The 16,442-nt window shown below is 41.7% G+C and overlaps 1 protein-coding gene across 1 annotated transcript in view; it reads right to left on the reverse strand.

The window, feature by feature from the left end:
• The window catches only part of LOC139456084 (ubiquitin-protein ligase E3B-like), a 36,904-nt gene that overhangs the window by 18,089 nt on the left and 2,373 nt on the right, over positions 1–16,442 (reverse strand). The window contains exons 2-14 of the mRNA XM_071237606.1: positions 13,778–13,889; positions 12,611–12,660; positions 11,554–11,624; positions 10,855–10,973; positions 9,701–9,805; positions 8,418–8,517; positions 7,746–7,831; positions 6,277–6,359; positions 5,521–5,626; positions 4,718–4,838; positions 1,673–1,707; positions 914–943; positions 613–725 (exon numbers count right to left, since the gene is read on the reverse strand). Coding sequence (XP_071093707.1) covers positions 613–725; positions 914–943; positions 1,673–1,707; positions 4,718–4,838; positions 5,521–5,626; positions 6,277–6,359; positions 7,746–7,831; positions 8,418–8,517; positions 9,701–9,805; positions 10,855–10,973; positions 11,554–11,624; positions 12,611–12,660; positions 13,778–13,888 — 1,130 coding nt within the window. The 5' untranslated portion in view covers position 13,889. The remainder of the gene's footprint in view (positions 1–612; positions 726–913; positions 944–1,672; positions 1,708–4,717; positions 4,839–5,520; positions 5,627–6,276; positions 6,360–7,745; positions 7,832–8,417; positions 8,518–9,700; positions 9,806–10,854; positions 10,974–11,553; positions 11,625–12,610; positions 12,661–13,777; positions 13,890–16,442) is intronic.

The raw sequence follows: 16,442 nt of genomic DNA on the forward strand, positions 1-16,442 counted from the left end.
ATTCCTACCCCTCTAATTAAGGAATACAACATTCCTACCCCTCTAATTAAGGAATATATCATTCCTACCCCTTTAATTAAGGAATACAACATTCCTACCCCTCTAATTAAGGAATACAACATTTCTACCACTTTAATTAAGGAATACAACATTCCTACCCCTCTAATTAAGGAACACAACATACCTACCCCTCTAATTAAGGAATACAACATTCCTACCCCTCTAATTAAGGAATATAACATACCTACCCCTCTAATTAAGGAATACAACATTCCTACCCCTCTAATTAAGGAATATAACATTCCTACCCCTCTAATTAAGGAATACAACATTCCTACTCCTCTCATTAAGGAATACAACATTCCTACTCTTCTAATTAAGGAATACAACATTCCTACCCCTTTAATTAAGGAATACAACATTCCTACCCCTTTAATCAAGGAATACAACATATCCACCCCCTTAATCAAAGAATACAACATAACATATCTACACCCGTTTGAAAGGGAATATAGTTATCACCTTAGACATGCTTTTTCACCTGTTGATTCAGACCCCACCTCTGACGTGTTGTTCTGATCTATCGTTTTTCCCCGTAGTTTCAGTTCTCACCTCTGATCCGTGTTCTGGGAGAACCAGCCCAGGACAGGGTGCCAGTGTGTCAGGTTCGACCTCTTGTTTTGGACGTACATCTTACAGCTCTCAAGTAAGCGGATCATAACAATCTGAAACCATGGTAACACAATAGCTGTACCGTTTGGGGAAGGACGCTTGCCATTTTACAGTCAAGGTACGAGAGAGTCAAATACAACCCGATCCCTTTAAGCATGAAGGGTACCTCTGTATGTGTCCATGGACATCTTCATGATGTACACAAAGAAGATATATAAGATGTTTGAAGATTATTACTCACCATGAAGTTCAATGTGTTTTCCACCAGTCCCTGTAACAAACAAGAGCATATCAGCCCTCGTCTACTCCCAATAATACACCAATCTCAGATTTGTTAAACCAACTTCACAGATCGTTTTGTTTATTTGTCAGTTGTTTAACGCCGCACGTAGCAATCTTCCAGCTGTATGATGGCGGTCTATAAATAATTGAGTCTGGACAAGACAATCCGGTGATTGACATCATGAGCATCAATCTAAGCAAATGGGATACAATGACATGCATCAACCAAATCAGCGAGCCTGACTACCCGATCCCATTGTCGCCTCTTACAACAAGCATTCTAGACAAGATCAATTCTATCCATGTTGTCTTGTAGAAACAGACCATGATTCAATGCAATTACTATGATCCAGGTCGTGGCATTTACGAAAGTGCAACTTGCAAACCTGGGAATGCTGCCTACAGGCCTCACATCAGCAATTGTTTAGTTTTCATTTGCTGTTTGAAGCCACAGATGGCGGTCTGTAACTAACAGAGTCTGGACCAGACAATCTAGTGATTCACATCATAAGTATTGACCTACACAATTGGGATACAATGACATGCATCAACCAAGTCAGCAAATCTGACCACCCGATCCCATTAGTCGCCTCTGAGATGACAAGCAAGGGTTGGTGAACACCAGTTGTAACCCGGATCTTCTTGGGGGTCACAGATCTCAGCTGATGTATATTCTGCAGTGTTTTCAGGAGGATGCACACCACCACTGCTGCCTTACCTCCAGCTCAGTGTAGCCCAGGTGGATCAGGTTGGCTGAAACAAAGAAACACAAAAACATTAACTACCATGACAGTCAGAATGAGGCCAAGTTTCATCCAAATTAAAAAAAAGGCGTTCAGCAAGACACTTACGTGTATTTTTGTAAACAAACTGTTCTAGGCAACCCAAAGACATACATTCATGTAACAAAGTTGTGACATCCAGGAAGGGGCTTGATCATAGCTGCATTGATGGGAGACGACTCTAACACCCTCTCACCCATGAGACAGAGAGCTGCATTGAAGGGAGACGACTCTAACACCCTCTCACCCATGAGACAGAGAGCTGCATTTGGAGTTAGAGGGCAAATTTCAAGATTATTGTAATGGCCACGCCCACACTGACGGCAGCGATGTTACCGAGAGTGTATTGAAGGTGTCACACGCTGGGAAGGAGCTTGAGAGAGCTGCATCAAAGGGAGATAAGTCTAAAGTACAAGCACTCACCAATGAGACAGAGGGCTGTGTCAAAGGGAGATTACTCTAAAGTAAAACCAATCACCTATGAGACAGAGGGCTGTGTCAAAGGGAGATTACTCTAAAGTACAAGCATTCATCAATGAGACAAAGGGCTTTGTCAAAGGGAGATTACTCTAAAGTACAAGCACTCACTCATGAGACAGAGGGCTGCAAGCTCCTCACAGCGATAGTACGTTCCCGGAGCTCTCTATACTATCGCTGCCACCAGTCAAAACTCCCCACTGTGAATAGGTGGCCACAACTATGCTTGGAGTTGAACTCGTAACCGAATGACCGTTATGTTTACAAACAAGTGACGACTGTCGTGACGCCAAATACACTTATCGCTGCTAAATTACTTTCTTCGTTTGTCAATTTGAATTTCTGTTTCATTAAAACTATCGCGTTATTGATATAGTAAGAATGTAAGGGAGAAGTTGGTTGATTTTACGTTAGACTGCAATCTCGAACCAATCTGATTATCAAAACAACAAAGTAAATTCATCTGGAAAACATGGTCAGTTGTAAACCTTTTCAAATTGAAATATGATGGCATTCCCAAAGACATAAACAAAAGTATAAACGTTACTACATATGGGGTTGAAGGGCAAATTTCAAGATTCTTGAAATGGCCGCGCCCACACTGGTGGCAGCGATGTTACCGAGAGTGTAACGAAGGTGTCACGCGCTGGGAAGGAGCTTGAGAGGGCTGTGTCAAAGGGAGATTACTCTAAAGTACAAGCACTCACCCATGAGACTGAGGGCTGTGTCAAAGGGAGATTACTCTAAAGTACAAGCATTCATCAATGAGACAAAGGGCTTTGTCAAAGGGAGATTACTCTAAAGTACAAGCACTCACCCATGAGACTGAGGGCTGCAAGCTCCTTCCCAGCGCGTGACACCTTCGTTACACTCTCGGTAACATCGCTGCCACCAGTGTGGGCGCGGCCATTTCAAGAATCTTGAAATTTGCCCTCCAACCCCATATGTAGTAACGTTTATACTTTTGTTTATGTCTTTGGGAATGCCATCATATTTCAATTTGAAAAGGTTTACGACTGACCATGTTTTCTAGATGAATTTACTTTGTTGTTTTGATAAACAGATTAGTTCGAGATTGCAGACTAACGGAAAATCAACCAACTTCTCCCTTACATTCTTACTATATCAATAACACGATAGTTTTAATGAAACAGAAATTCAAATTGACAAACGAAGAAAGTAATTTAGCAGCGATAAGTGTATTCGGCGTCACGACAGTCGTCACTTGTTTGTAAACATAACGGTCATTCGGTTACGAGTTCAACTCCAAGCATAGTTGGGGCCACCTATTCACAGTGGGGAGTTTTGACTGGTGGCAGCGATAGTATAGAGAGCTCCGGGAACGTACTATCGCTGTGAGGAGCTTGTGAGGGCTGTGTCAAAGGGAGATTACTCTAAAGAACAAGCACTGACTAATGAGACAGAGGGCTGTGTCAAAGGGAGATTACTCTAAAAAACAAGCACTCACTCATGAGACAGAGGGCTGTGTCAAAGGGAGATTACTCTAAAGAACAAGCACTCACTCATGAGACAGAGAGCTGTGTCAAAGGGAGATTACTCTAAAGTACAAGCACTCACTCATGAGACAAAGGGCTGTGTCAAAGGGAGATTACTCTAAAGTACAAGCATTCATCAATGAGACAAAGGGCTTTGTCAAAGGGAGATTACTCTAAAGTACAAGCACTCACCCATGAGACTGAGGGCTGTGTCAAAGGGAGATTACTCTAAAGAACAAGCACTGACTAATGAGACAGAGGGCTGTGTCAAAGGGAGATTACTCTAAAAAACAAGCACTCACCCATGAGACAGAGGGCTGCAAGCTCCTTCCCAGCGCGTGACACCTTCGTTACACTCTCGGTAACATCGCTGCCACCAGTGTGGGCGCGGCCATTTCAAGAATCTTGAAATTTGCCCTCCAACCCCATATGTAGTAACGTTTATACTTTTGTTTATGTCTCTGGGAATGCCATCATATTTCAATTTGAAAAGGTTTACGACTGACCATGTTTTCCAGATGAATTCACTTTGTTGTTTTGATAATCGGATTGGTTCGAGATTGCAGACTAACGGAAAATCAACCAACTTCTCCCTTACATTCTTACTATATCAATAACACGATAGTTTTAATGAAACAGAAATTCAAATTGACAAACGAAGAAAGTAATTTAGCAGCGATAAGTGTATTCGGCGTCACGACAGTCGTCACTTGTTTGTAAACATAACGGTCATTCGGTTGCGAGTTTGACTCCAAGCATGGTTGTGGCCACCTATTCACAGTGGGGAGTTTTGACTGGTGGCAGCGATAGTATAGAGAGCTCCGGGAACGTACTATCGCTGTGAGGAGCTTGAGAGGGCTGTGTCAAAGGGAGATTACTCTAAAGTACAAGCATTCATCAATGAGACAAAGGGCTTTGTCAAAGGGAGATTACTCTAAAGTACAAGCATTCATCAATGAGACAGAGGGCTGTGTCAAAGGGAGATTACTCTTAAGTACAAGCACTCACCCATGAGACAAAGGGCATAGTTTCCCTCCAGTGAGTTAAAGATGATACGCGTGCTCTGTTCATTGGTCATCAAGTCCAAGCACCGCTTGAAGATCCGATGTGTGATCAATGAAGACATGCACTGAAAAAGGAGGAACTTACATACTTACACTTGCTTTAATTATTGGATTTAAGGATTAGTGGGTTTTCATAAATCCTAGAGACGGTGTTGGCCTACTTTGGGCATACTATTGGCCTAAAAGCATTTTTTATTACATGAAACAGTTAACAGATTCATAGTTGTAAAAAAAACACGCTTCCAGCAAGTTTAAATTTATTCAATGTTTGTGAAATTTTGTGTCAACGAATCTTCAAACCAAATAATATTTTTTGAAATGCCTTATTTCTCATACATAATGAACACATACAAAACCTAGAGCAGTTTCCATGTTAGAATTGTTCACATCTCATCCTGCTCATACAAGAAATTCACCTTGACACTCCAGTTATGTGCAATAATTGCCAAAATGACTACACTGATGGTAGGGGCAATATGAACACCAGACAGAAATTATACACCAGAATAGATGCATATGACGAAACATGACTTCTCAACCTGTTAACAGTGCACTATTTCATGGCACAAGTGCATGAGTTTCAGCTTCCATGACAGCAATGTTGAAGATCAGATTGGATTTCTGAAAGCACCATTGCGGTGATCATCTAAACCTAGAAGTTTCTTAATTAATTAGTCCTGGTTCCATCCTTAATTTGACCAGCACGTATACATGCCGAGATGCTGGGACACCTGGTGTCGTCCTCACCTCGTGTGCCGTGTGGGAGATGTGGTAGATGATGGCGGGGACAGACAGGATGTGCAGCAGGAACACCGTCAACAGGTTGTCGGAGAAGTTGGCCGACATGAGCGGCCTGTAACACACGACACGTGACACAGGACAAATTACAAGTGATTATTTGGGACCATTTAACTATCGTAATAGTACTGTGACAGTATCTCTGAGCAGACTTGACAGTCTTTATCAACAGGTGTCAGGACTATCACATCAACATATTCCTCGGTAAAGTTTTGTTTGTTTGTTTTTTAGTGAAATTGGGATACGATAACATGCATCAAACTACATCAGCAAGTCTGACCACCTGATCCTGTAAGTCGACTGGCAATTCGATGTCAATTATCGATAACCAAGCAAGGTATCGATGTCAATTATCAATACCCAAGCATGGTATCCATGTCAATTATAGATACCTAAGCATGGTATCGATGTCAATTATTGATACCCCAGCATCGTATTTCAACTATTGATCAAGCAAAATATGAATGTCACCTATTGATATTTCAACTTGTATTCACTGTATTGCAATCAGCCCATAGACAATCTCAACACATTGATATTTCAGTCATCTGTTACATCCCTGTTAAACAAGTACGATGCAGGTCTACAGCATATCTGTCTATAAACAAAGCATTACAATACATGGCTGAAGATGTTGGATAGAAAACAAAGAGAGAAGAATTGTATGAAGACATGGACAATATTGAGCATATATTGCTCTATTACCTCAACGCCAGAGTAATGATTGCAGTCAATGTAGCTCTTGTGAAGACAGGCTTAGGTCGCGCTAGACCTCGCGTCAGTAGCCCCTGTAAATCAGAAAAAATGTTAACACAGATGATCTGTCATTTCACTTGGCATGTATACCAGAGTGAGTGAGTGAGTGAGTGAGTATGGTTTTACGCCGCTTTAAGCAATATTCCAGCAATATCATGGCGGGGGACACCAGATATGGGATTCACACATTGTACCCATGTCGGGAATCAAACCAGGGTCTTCGGCTTGACAAGCGAACACTTTAACCACTACACTACCCGACCGCCTCCGTATACCAGGCAGAAGGATAACAATGGATAAGCATAGTTGTATATATTTCAATACAAGATACCCATCATGCTATCAGAGTATGATTGTGACTGAGCCTGGCCACCTGAACATGTCGTCTCTAAGAACAAGCAAAGGTTGCTGAGGGCCACTTTGACCCCGATTACCCACAGGTGTCCTTGTAATTCTGTTTTCTTATTATTATCCTCGGATAAGTACTAGTAAGAGAGTCATATTTGATACAAGAAAACTTTCATGAAAAATGAAATCAGTGCACTAAGCATACTGAAATTTAACGTAACAAATGTTATATTTGGTGTAACACTTTCTTTAGTAAAGTACAGATTCTAGTGCTTTTTGGGGTTGAGTCCGGGATTTGAACCCACACTGGGGCTTATTGGGCAGGGGAATCCCCACAATGAGACAAGTACTGGGGCTTATTTGACAGGGGAATCCCCACAATGAGACAAGTATGAGGAACTGGGGCTTATTTGACAGGGGAATCCCCACAATGAGACAAGTATGAGGTACTGGGGCCTATTTGACATGGGAATCCCCACAATGAGACAACTATGAGGTACTGGGGCCTATTTGACAGGGGAATCCCCACAATGAAACAGGCTTGAGGTACTGGGGCCTATTTCTCAGGAAATCCCCACAATAAGACAAGAATGGGGAACCAGGCCAAAACCTCCCCTGGCCAGTTCTTCCCCAAGGAAGGTTTGACTTATTACAGCTTGTCAGCGCAGACAAGAGAGCCTTGGCTAAACAGTCTACTCTAGATCAACCCCACTGGATTTCAGATATACTGAACAGAAGAGGGGAAGGTTCAGCCATGGCCTCAAAAACCTCTTTCCCCATGGCCATACATGTATGAATATCCGGAGAAGAACTGGCCCAGGATGAGATTCAATTGACCGAGGTTGGATTCAAGAGAGTGGCTGAACCTTCACCAAATCAATTCAAAGGGGGATAAGTCTGGCCAGGGGTGGTGAAGAACTGGCCTTGACTGAACCTTCCCCAGGAAAAAAATGGACTAGGCTATTATTTCCCGGAGAAAAACTAGACAGGGGGATGTTTCAGCCTGATACACTGGGGCTGATTCTGAACCCAAACCCCAGAGGTACTGGATGAGGGTTAGTTTGACTTACTTGAAGTATCTTGTAGATGCCTTTACTGTTAAGGTGTCCCATTACGTTGTTGCAGAGTTGAGACATGCCAGGAGTCAGGGCTTCTCCTGCAATCACAGCAAAGGGGGTACAGGGACTCGCAATGGGGGATGGTGGTTTTGGTACACGGGTTATACAGGGACTGACACTTACACGGGTGGTTCAGGGACCGACACTTACACGGGTGGTTCAGGGACCGATACTTACACGGGTGGTTCAGGGACCGGCACTTACACGGGTGTTTCAGGGACCGGCACTTACACGGGTGGTCCAGGGACTGGCACTTGCAACGGTGAGGTTCACAAAACGTGCATGTAGAGAGTAGGACTCACTAAACATTCAACTCAGTGCTTGACTTGCAAATGTTTGTTTGATTGTTTTTCGTCGTTGAACGCTCACTCAGCAATATTCCAGCCATATATGGCATTCTTTAAATAATCGAGTCTGGAGCAGACAATCCAGTGATTGACATCATGAGCACCAATCCATGCAATTCGGATCGATGACATGCATCAACCAACTCAGCAAGCCTGACCATCCGATCCCGTTAGTCGCCTCTTACGACAAGCATAGTCGCCTTTTACAGCAAGCATGGGTTGCTTAAGAGCTGTTCTACCCTGGATCTTCACAGGTCAAAATAGTTGTAAATCTGACCAGTTTTTCCTTTGAGTATTTTCCAGGATGCAGGGCTGGTGAAGGTGATGAGGAGGCGGAGGTGCACCGTGATCACCTTCATGTCGTTGTGGCTCTCGGGCTGCAAACAACAAGTCGGCGGTTTAAGAATTGACTGCAATATGTTGTTGCGGCTCAATGCACACTAGGTTTTTACGTTTATAACTCCATGAACACAAAAACTAATTGAAGTCCACTGTTATAAAAATATATGTCAACAATAACAAGCATTAAATACTCATATCCCCTGCCAGTATCACATGCCCGGTTGTGTTCAAGGCAAGAAATATTGTACGGTTTTCAAGCACTACCACTATTTTCAGTTGAAGTCAGTTGTTGCCATGGAAACTCGAAAAAAAATATTTTTTTACAAAATCCAAAACTATCAAAAGGCACAAGTTCACCACTAGACCTATCCATGTGCCAAGTTTGGTTTAGATATCTCTTATGTTTTTTTAGTTATGCACACGAAACGAAATGTTACGGACGGTTGGTTGGTTGGTTTGTTGTTGTTTAAGGCCACATTTAGCAATATTCCAGCTATATGATGGCAGTCTGTAAATAATCGAGTCTGGACCAGACAATCCAGTGATTGACATCATGAGCATCAATCCACACAATTGGGATCGATGACATGCATCAACCAAGTCAGCGAGCCTGACCACCCGATCCCATTAGTCGCTTTGTACGACAAGCATAGTCACCTTTTACGGCAAGCATGGATTGCTGAAGACCTATTCTACCCCCGGATCTTCACGGGTCATGACGGACGGAATAATGCAATATAAACCCTGAATATCAACCAATCAGAAACAATAAGGTGTGGCCTAATGGGTTTCTTTATTTATGGAAACATAAATGTAAAAACAGTTGTTTGGTTAGCCAATTAAACGCCATGGAAACGCTTACAATTTATTTATTAACATTTACACAAGGGTTGTGTCACAGTTTACAGTGGATGCAGAAACAGAAAACTATGTTTATAACGAACACGCTTATACCGAACTGACGGATATAACGAACTGTTTTGGGGTCCCATCCATTTGCTGTATACAGGTTGTGTATGGCCTTATAACGAACTACCGTTATAACAAACTACAATGACTGGTCCCTTTCAGTTCATTATAAGCGTAGTTTACTGCATATCAGTGGCCACCATACAGGATTGTATGATAGAGCATCATGACCCCCTGGAGTTAACATTCAATAAGGTGTTGGACCAATGATTTAATATTTTTTTAAGGTATTGCAAAAACAGCACTAACTTTTAAACACCCAAGCATGGTAGAACTTCTCCATAGAATATCTTTCAGTTGCTGTATCCATGGTAACACATGTTTCTTAGTCATGGCAACCGAAACATATGATGTCTGAAATGATAAATAAAACAGCCATGTAAATATGTTATAAAAATATGTAATAAAAATATGTAATAAAAATATGTGATATGTACTGAGGACAGGGGAGCAAACACAACAACAATAACAAAAATAATCAGAGAAATCACTTGAATCTGTTGTTTCTACCTCCGGATTCTACTCCCAGAATCAACAGATTCAAGAGATTTCTCAGACTTAAACCATGTCATGGTTGATATATAATTTCTCTATAATTGTAATGCACAATGACCTACAGTAATGACAGCTGCATCAGTTTTACTTGTAGAAATGCACATTCAGATACTTGTAGAAATGCACGTTCAGAATGGCCAGTGAATTCCTGGCTCAGAATCAACTGCACCACCAACAGTGTGACCACATTATAATGGCAGAACTTTGAACAACAAAGTGGCACTTGGACTTATTTTGACCTGGAATCCGCACTATCCCTTGTGAAGATTGTGAATCCACTGTGAGCTGTATAGATACACACGGAACTAATAAAGTCAAGGGATCCCTGTCATAACCCTAGTGATGTGGATGTCCCAAGACTGAAATACCACAGAAGACACCAAGGACCAAAGAATCCCCCCTAAGCTCAAACACAGCTACATAGATATGTATACATGTTCTGATTTTAAGAGAAGTAATTTGTCTTCCTGCCACTTTATCCAGTATTTCAGTAGCATCATAGTGTTCCAGCTTAATGTAGAAGGGAAGCTCAAGATGATCAATATTTTAGGCATTTACCACTTGATCCAAATTTCAAAAGCAAACAAGAGTGGAGAACTTTTATAGATGATAACAATTCATACATCAAAACATTAAAGGGGACAAATACTAAAATTGTCATCCATATATATGACTTGTACAGAATTAGGAATTACCCTGAAAAAGTCAGACCCTATCAGGACTTTCTGTAAACAGCCTGGCTTTCTAACAGTTTGATGGACATCTTTAACATCAAACAAACCGACTATTTCCAACTAGTGCCAATTTCTATGCCAGGCTTATGGTTTCAACTTATGAAATGCAATTACCCTGAGATTGTCGGAGTCCACGGAGATCAGGAGATAGCGACAGAGATACTCGAACCTCACTGTGTCCCCCTCGTCCACAGCAAAGAAATACTTCTTGATGGTCTGGAACACCTCAAGGGCTGTGGACAGAGACACACTACCAGTTGTACATGGCACATAACTGACGTGTACATGTTGTTAATATGCTGTACATGTAGTGTACATGTACATGTTGTATATATGTTATACAAGGTTGTGGTTTGTTGTTTAACGCCGCACTCAGCAATATTCCAGCTATATGACGGCGGTCTGTAAATAATCAAGTCTGGACCAGACAATCCAGTGATTAATATCATGAGCATCGATCCACGCAATTGGGATCGATGACATGCATCAACCAAGTCAGTGAGCCTGACAAGTTACATATATGTTGTATATATGCTGTACATTATGTACATGTATATATGATATACATATTGCGAGCACAAATCTGTTCTGTGATGAACATGTATGTTTACATTCAGCGTAATAAAATAATACAACTTTTCAGAAAAGAAAGTCCTACCTTGCTTTTGTTAAGGTAGGCAGAATCCATTCGTTAATTTTGAAAAAGCCACAACTGAGACAATTGTAGACAGGAGTTGTCCTACTGTGTAAGAATTGTGATTGACCCTTGCTGTAATTAGTCAGAAGCCTGGACTATGTGCAGGATTATCTTACCTGGCAAGAGTGTTGGCTTATATTCTTCCTCTTTGTCACCTGGTATCTGGAGAAGCTTGTCAACATCGTGGCTGAAACCATGGCAACACATTACTTTAGTAACGGCATTCGTAATTCAATAAAACACACCCTAACACAGTCGACAACATCATTGTCCACTCGAAACCAATTCTTCTTTCTTGTTTGGAATTACCAACGAGAATTACGCTTGGAAAATGAAATTCACCCTGGATCATTTGATCTTAGGAAATTTACTATGTAAATTGGAAATTTTACAATAAATTGTATATTCATATACAATATATATACTATGCATTTCTCTTTCTTCTTTCACTCCTAAGTGGAAAGTGTCTGAAAATAAAGGATTCCAGCTTCTAAAGTTAATTCACCTGTGAGTACTCTCACCAACTATCGTCACTTCCCAAGATCTGGGTGATGCGTGGATGGACGGGTGGGCATATGACATGTGAGATAGGATAAGTATTATAAATATACAATTTATTGTACAGTTTCCGAACTTTTCGTGAACTTTCTATGCTATCTAACGAGAATGAGTGTAGTATTCTCTATGCATCCAAACATGTCACCACTGTGTGGCGATTTGAAATAGAAAGAGTTGGCCGGGATAAGCACATGATCAGCACATGACCCAGATCTAGGGAGATGATCATGATAATGTGAGGTAAGTATGGCTGAAGAACTTTAGAGGCCGGAAACCTTTATTTCAGACACATTTCCAGTTACGATCGAAAGAAGAAAGAGAAATGCATGTGAAGCGGCCATAAAATTTCCGAGTCCCGTGATGGGATTCGAACCACGGACCTTCTGATCTGAGGTCGGACTCCACGCCCTGCTACAGGTGTAAGATAGGATAAGTAAAAAAAGCGTAAACAAGAAAACAAGACTTCAACCATTTATTTAAACCAGTTAACTGCAGGGAAAAGAAAGGAAATAAATTGATGTTATCCTGTCAAACATGCAGTCAAATAACTTGGGTAGATGCAAGAAAGTAGATAAAGTCAAACAAAATTCAACAAAGCACAGAATCCTGACAAACCTTATTCCCTTCTTGAACCTCTGTCTGCATAGGAAGCCTCTAGCCACAGCCTGCAACGTATCAACAACATTGGTTACATGAGTGGGGACTAGACTCAGGGCAAAGATTACAGCTTAAAAAGCACAGTGTCGAAACATCACCGAGAAGAAAGGGCAGCAAATTCAGGGATTGACTTGGGCTGTGATTCTGCAATACTCTCAAATAGTTGTTTTAGATATCGCATCAACATTCATTCAGCGCGATTGAAAATTGCACACACCTAAATGTCACACTTTCAATAGTTTCAATTGCAAAATACCAAATGGACAACTGGAATAATACAATACAAGTCTCACAGTCCCTGAACCACAATATTTCCCTTTCAGCTAGACTAACATATAGTCTCTGAAATCGAATATTACACAATATCCTTCTTGACTATAAAAATAAAAAATATTTCCCTATGCTGATTTCAGAATAGAATAGAATGTGGAATAGAGCTAGCATGAGCTGGCTAGATTTGCTTTTGTATGCGTTTCTAGATTATTATTTTTTCATAAAATAAATATATTCCACAGTCATGGTGCAGGACTACCTTCCAGCCAGCCCCTAATGTAATGCTATAGCCCTACATCATCGTGCAGTGTTAGAAATTGGTACTAGTCATGTAGTCCTTGCCAAACTGCCCAATACTTAAGGTACCATGAGGACTAGTAGAAATTGGCCCATTTTAAGGGTTTTGCTATATGGTATCATTATAAGGACTAGTGGACAAAAACCGTTAGTTTCTAACCCTGCTCCCTGTCATGTACATTAAGCAAGTCTAGATTTCCCACATGGTCAGCTTCTGAACTTCCCATCTCACACTGATCACTGGGGCTTCTTTACAACTAAACGTAGTTGCTAGTTTCTATCAAAAATATATCTTTCAGAGACCAAGGGCTAGTCTGTCATGGACATGCCAAGAACATTGAAAACTTCAATGCAACATATACTGACCGCAACAGAAACATGTATCACAGTATGTTCTAGAATGTTACCCTGAAAATACTGACTGAAGATTTATTTAACTTTATTGCGCACAAGAAAGAAGCTATCATCCATCAATATGTGTTAATGTTCTGCCAACTTCTAAATGCCTATCACATCCTTCATCACGTGATCTCTCTTCAAATATTTATCTGTTACCTGTATCTTTTGTGCAGCCTTTTCTTTCACCCTCTCCTGTGCTCTTTCAGCTCTGGCTGCTTTGGTCTGTTCCAAAAACTGACCCTTCTTAGTGTCAATTTTAGCAAACATTCTGAAATATATAAAACCAGTTCTTTCCTGAAATTTACCATGTTTGCAGAGGTAATATTTAATAATATTTTGCATTATCATGATTATAAATTAGGGCATCTTTTATAAATCAGTTAGTCAAAACATGTTAACGGGTTCAAAGGTCCCAGGTCTGGGGTTCAATCCCTGGCCGCGTCATACCAAAAGACATTAAAAGATGGTACCTGTCTGGCGCTCGGCATTAACGATTAAGGGGTTAAAACAAGGACTGGTCGACTCAAGTTAAAATGCAGCATGGTATCTCAGTGTGCTAGCACTATAAATCAGCATGAGTCTGGACTAGTCCAAGCAGCCACACACACATACCCACACTCATGCACGCCGCTATATAAGTGCAATAATCTTGGACACGACGTTAAACCCAACTTCACCATGTTCACCTCACCTAAATTTGGATAGTAGATGATAGATGAATGTTGTCAATGAAATATTCAACTATATTTATCATGAAAAAATGAAGCACAAAATGTTTGACATGTTTGTTGTTTAATGCCAGACTAATATTTAAGTGATATGAAAACTGCCTTAATTTACATGATCTAAAAAGTCTGTGCTGGACGAACCAGTGATTGATAGCATGAACAACACCCTAGCTGTAGGATAAAGTGTCAGAAGATGATACAGAAACAGTCTGCCAACCTGATCCCTGTACCTGACTAAACAGTGATTGATAGCATGAACAACACTCTCAGCTGTAGGATAAAGTGTCGTAAGACGATACAGAAACAGTCTGCCAACCTGATCCCTGTACCTGACTAAACAGTGATTGATAGCATGAACAACACTCTCAGCTGTAGGGGTACAGGTTGTAGGACGACACAGAAACAGTCTACCGACCTGATCCCTGTACCTGACTAAACAGTGATTGATAGCATGAACAACACTCTCAGCTGTAGGGATACAGGTTGTAGGACGACACAGAAACAGCCTACCAACCTGATCCCTGGATCTTACTAAACAGTGATTGATAGCATGAACAACACTCTCAGCTGTAGGGATACAGGTTGTAGGACGACACAGAAACAGCCTGCCCACCTGATCCCTGGATCTTACTAAACAGTGATTGATAGCATGAACAACACTCTCAGCTGTAGGGATACAGGCTGTAGGACGACACAGAAACAGCCTGCCAACCTGATCCCTGTACCTGACTAAACAGTGATTGATAGCATGAACAACACTCTCAGCTGTAGGGATACAGGTTGTAGGACGACACAGAAACAGCCTACCAACCTGATCCCTGGATCTTACTAAACAGTGATTGATAGCATGAACAACACTCTCAGCTGTAGGGATACAGGTTGTAGGACGACACAGAAACAGCCTGCCCACCTGATCCCTGGATCTTACTAAACAGTGATTGATAGCATGAACAACACTCTCAGCTGTAGGGATACAGGCTGTAGGACGACACAGAAACAGCCTGCCAACCTGATCCCTGTACCTGACTAAACAGTGATTGATAGCATGAACAACACTCTCAGTTGTAGGGATACAGGTTGTAGGACGACACAGAAACAGCCTACCGACCTGATCCCTGGATCTTACTTAACAGTGATTGATAGCATGAACAACACTCTCTTGTAGGGATACAGGTTGTAGGACGACACAGAAACAGCCTAACGACCTGATCCCTGGATCTTACTAAACAGTGATTGATAGCATGAACAACACTCTCAGCTGTAGGGGTACAGGTTGTAGGACGACACAGAAACAGCCTAACGACCTGATCCCTTGACCTGACTCAACAGTGATTGATAGCATGAACAACACTCTCAGCTGTAGGGGTACAGGTTGTAGGACGACACAGAAACAGCCTACCGACCTGATCCTGGGCCTGACTAAACAGTGATTGATAGCATGAACAACACTCTCAGCTGTAGGGGTACAGGTTGTAGGACGACACAGAAACAGCCTGCCCACCTGAACCCTTGACCTGACTCAACAGTGATTGATAGCATGAACAACACTCTCAGCTGTAGGGGTACAGGTTGTAGGACGACACAGAAACAGCCTACCGACCTGATCCCTGGATCTTACTAAACAGTGATTGATAGCATGAACAACACTCTCAGCTGTAGGGGTACAGGTTGTAGGACGACACAGAAACAGCCTGCCGACCTGATCCCTTAACCTGACTCAACAGTGATTGATAGCATGAACAACACTCTCAGCTGTAGGGGTACAGGTTGTAGGACGACACAGAAACAGCCTGCCCACCTGATCCCTGGATCTTACTAAACAGTGATTGATAGCATGAACAACACTCTCAGCTGTAGGGATACAGGTTGTAGGACGACACAGAAACAGCCTACCGACCTGATCCCTGGATCTTACTAAACAGTGATTGATAGCATGAACAACACTCTCAGCTGTAGGGGTACAGGTTGTAGGACGACACAGAAACAGCCTACCGACCTGATTCCTGGATCTTACTAAACAGTGATTGATAGCATGAACAACACTCTCATGTAGGGGTACAGGTTGTAGGACGACACAGAAACAGCCTGCCCAC

The sequence above is a fragment of the Haliotis cracherodii genome, unplaced genomic scaffold (assembly GCF_022045235.1).
Source record: "Haliotis cracherodii isolate W230 unplaced genomic scaffold, xgHalCrac1.p SCAF_11, whole genome shotgun sequence".
Lineage (NCBI taxonomy): Eukaryota > Metazoa > Mollusca > Gastropoda > Lepetellida > Haliotidae > Haliotis > Haliotis cracherodii.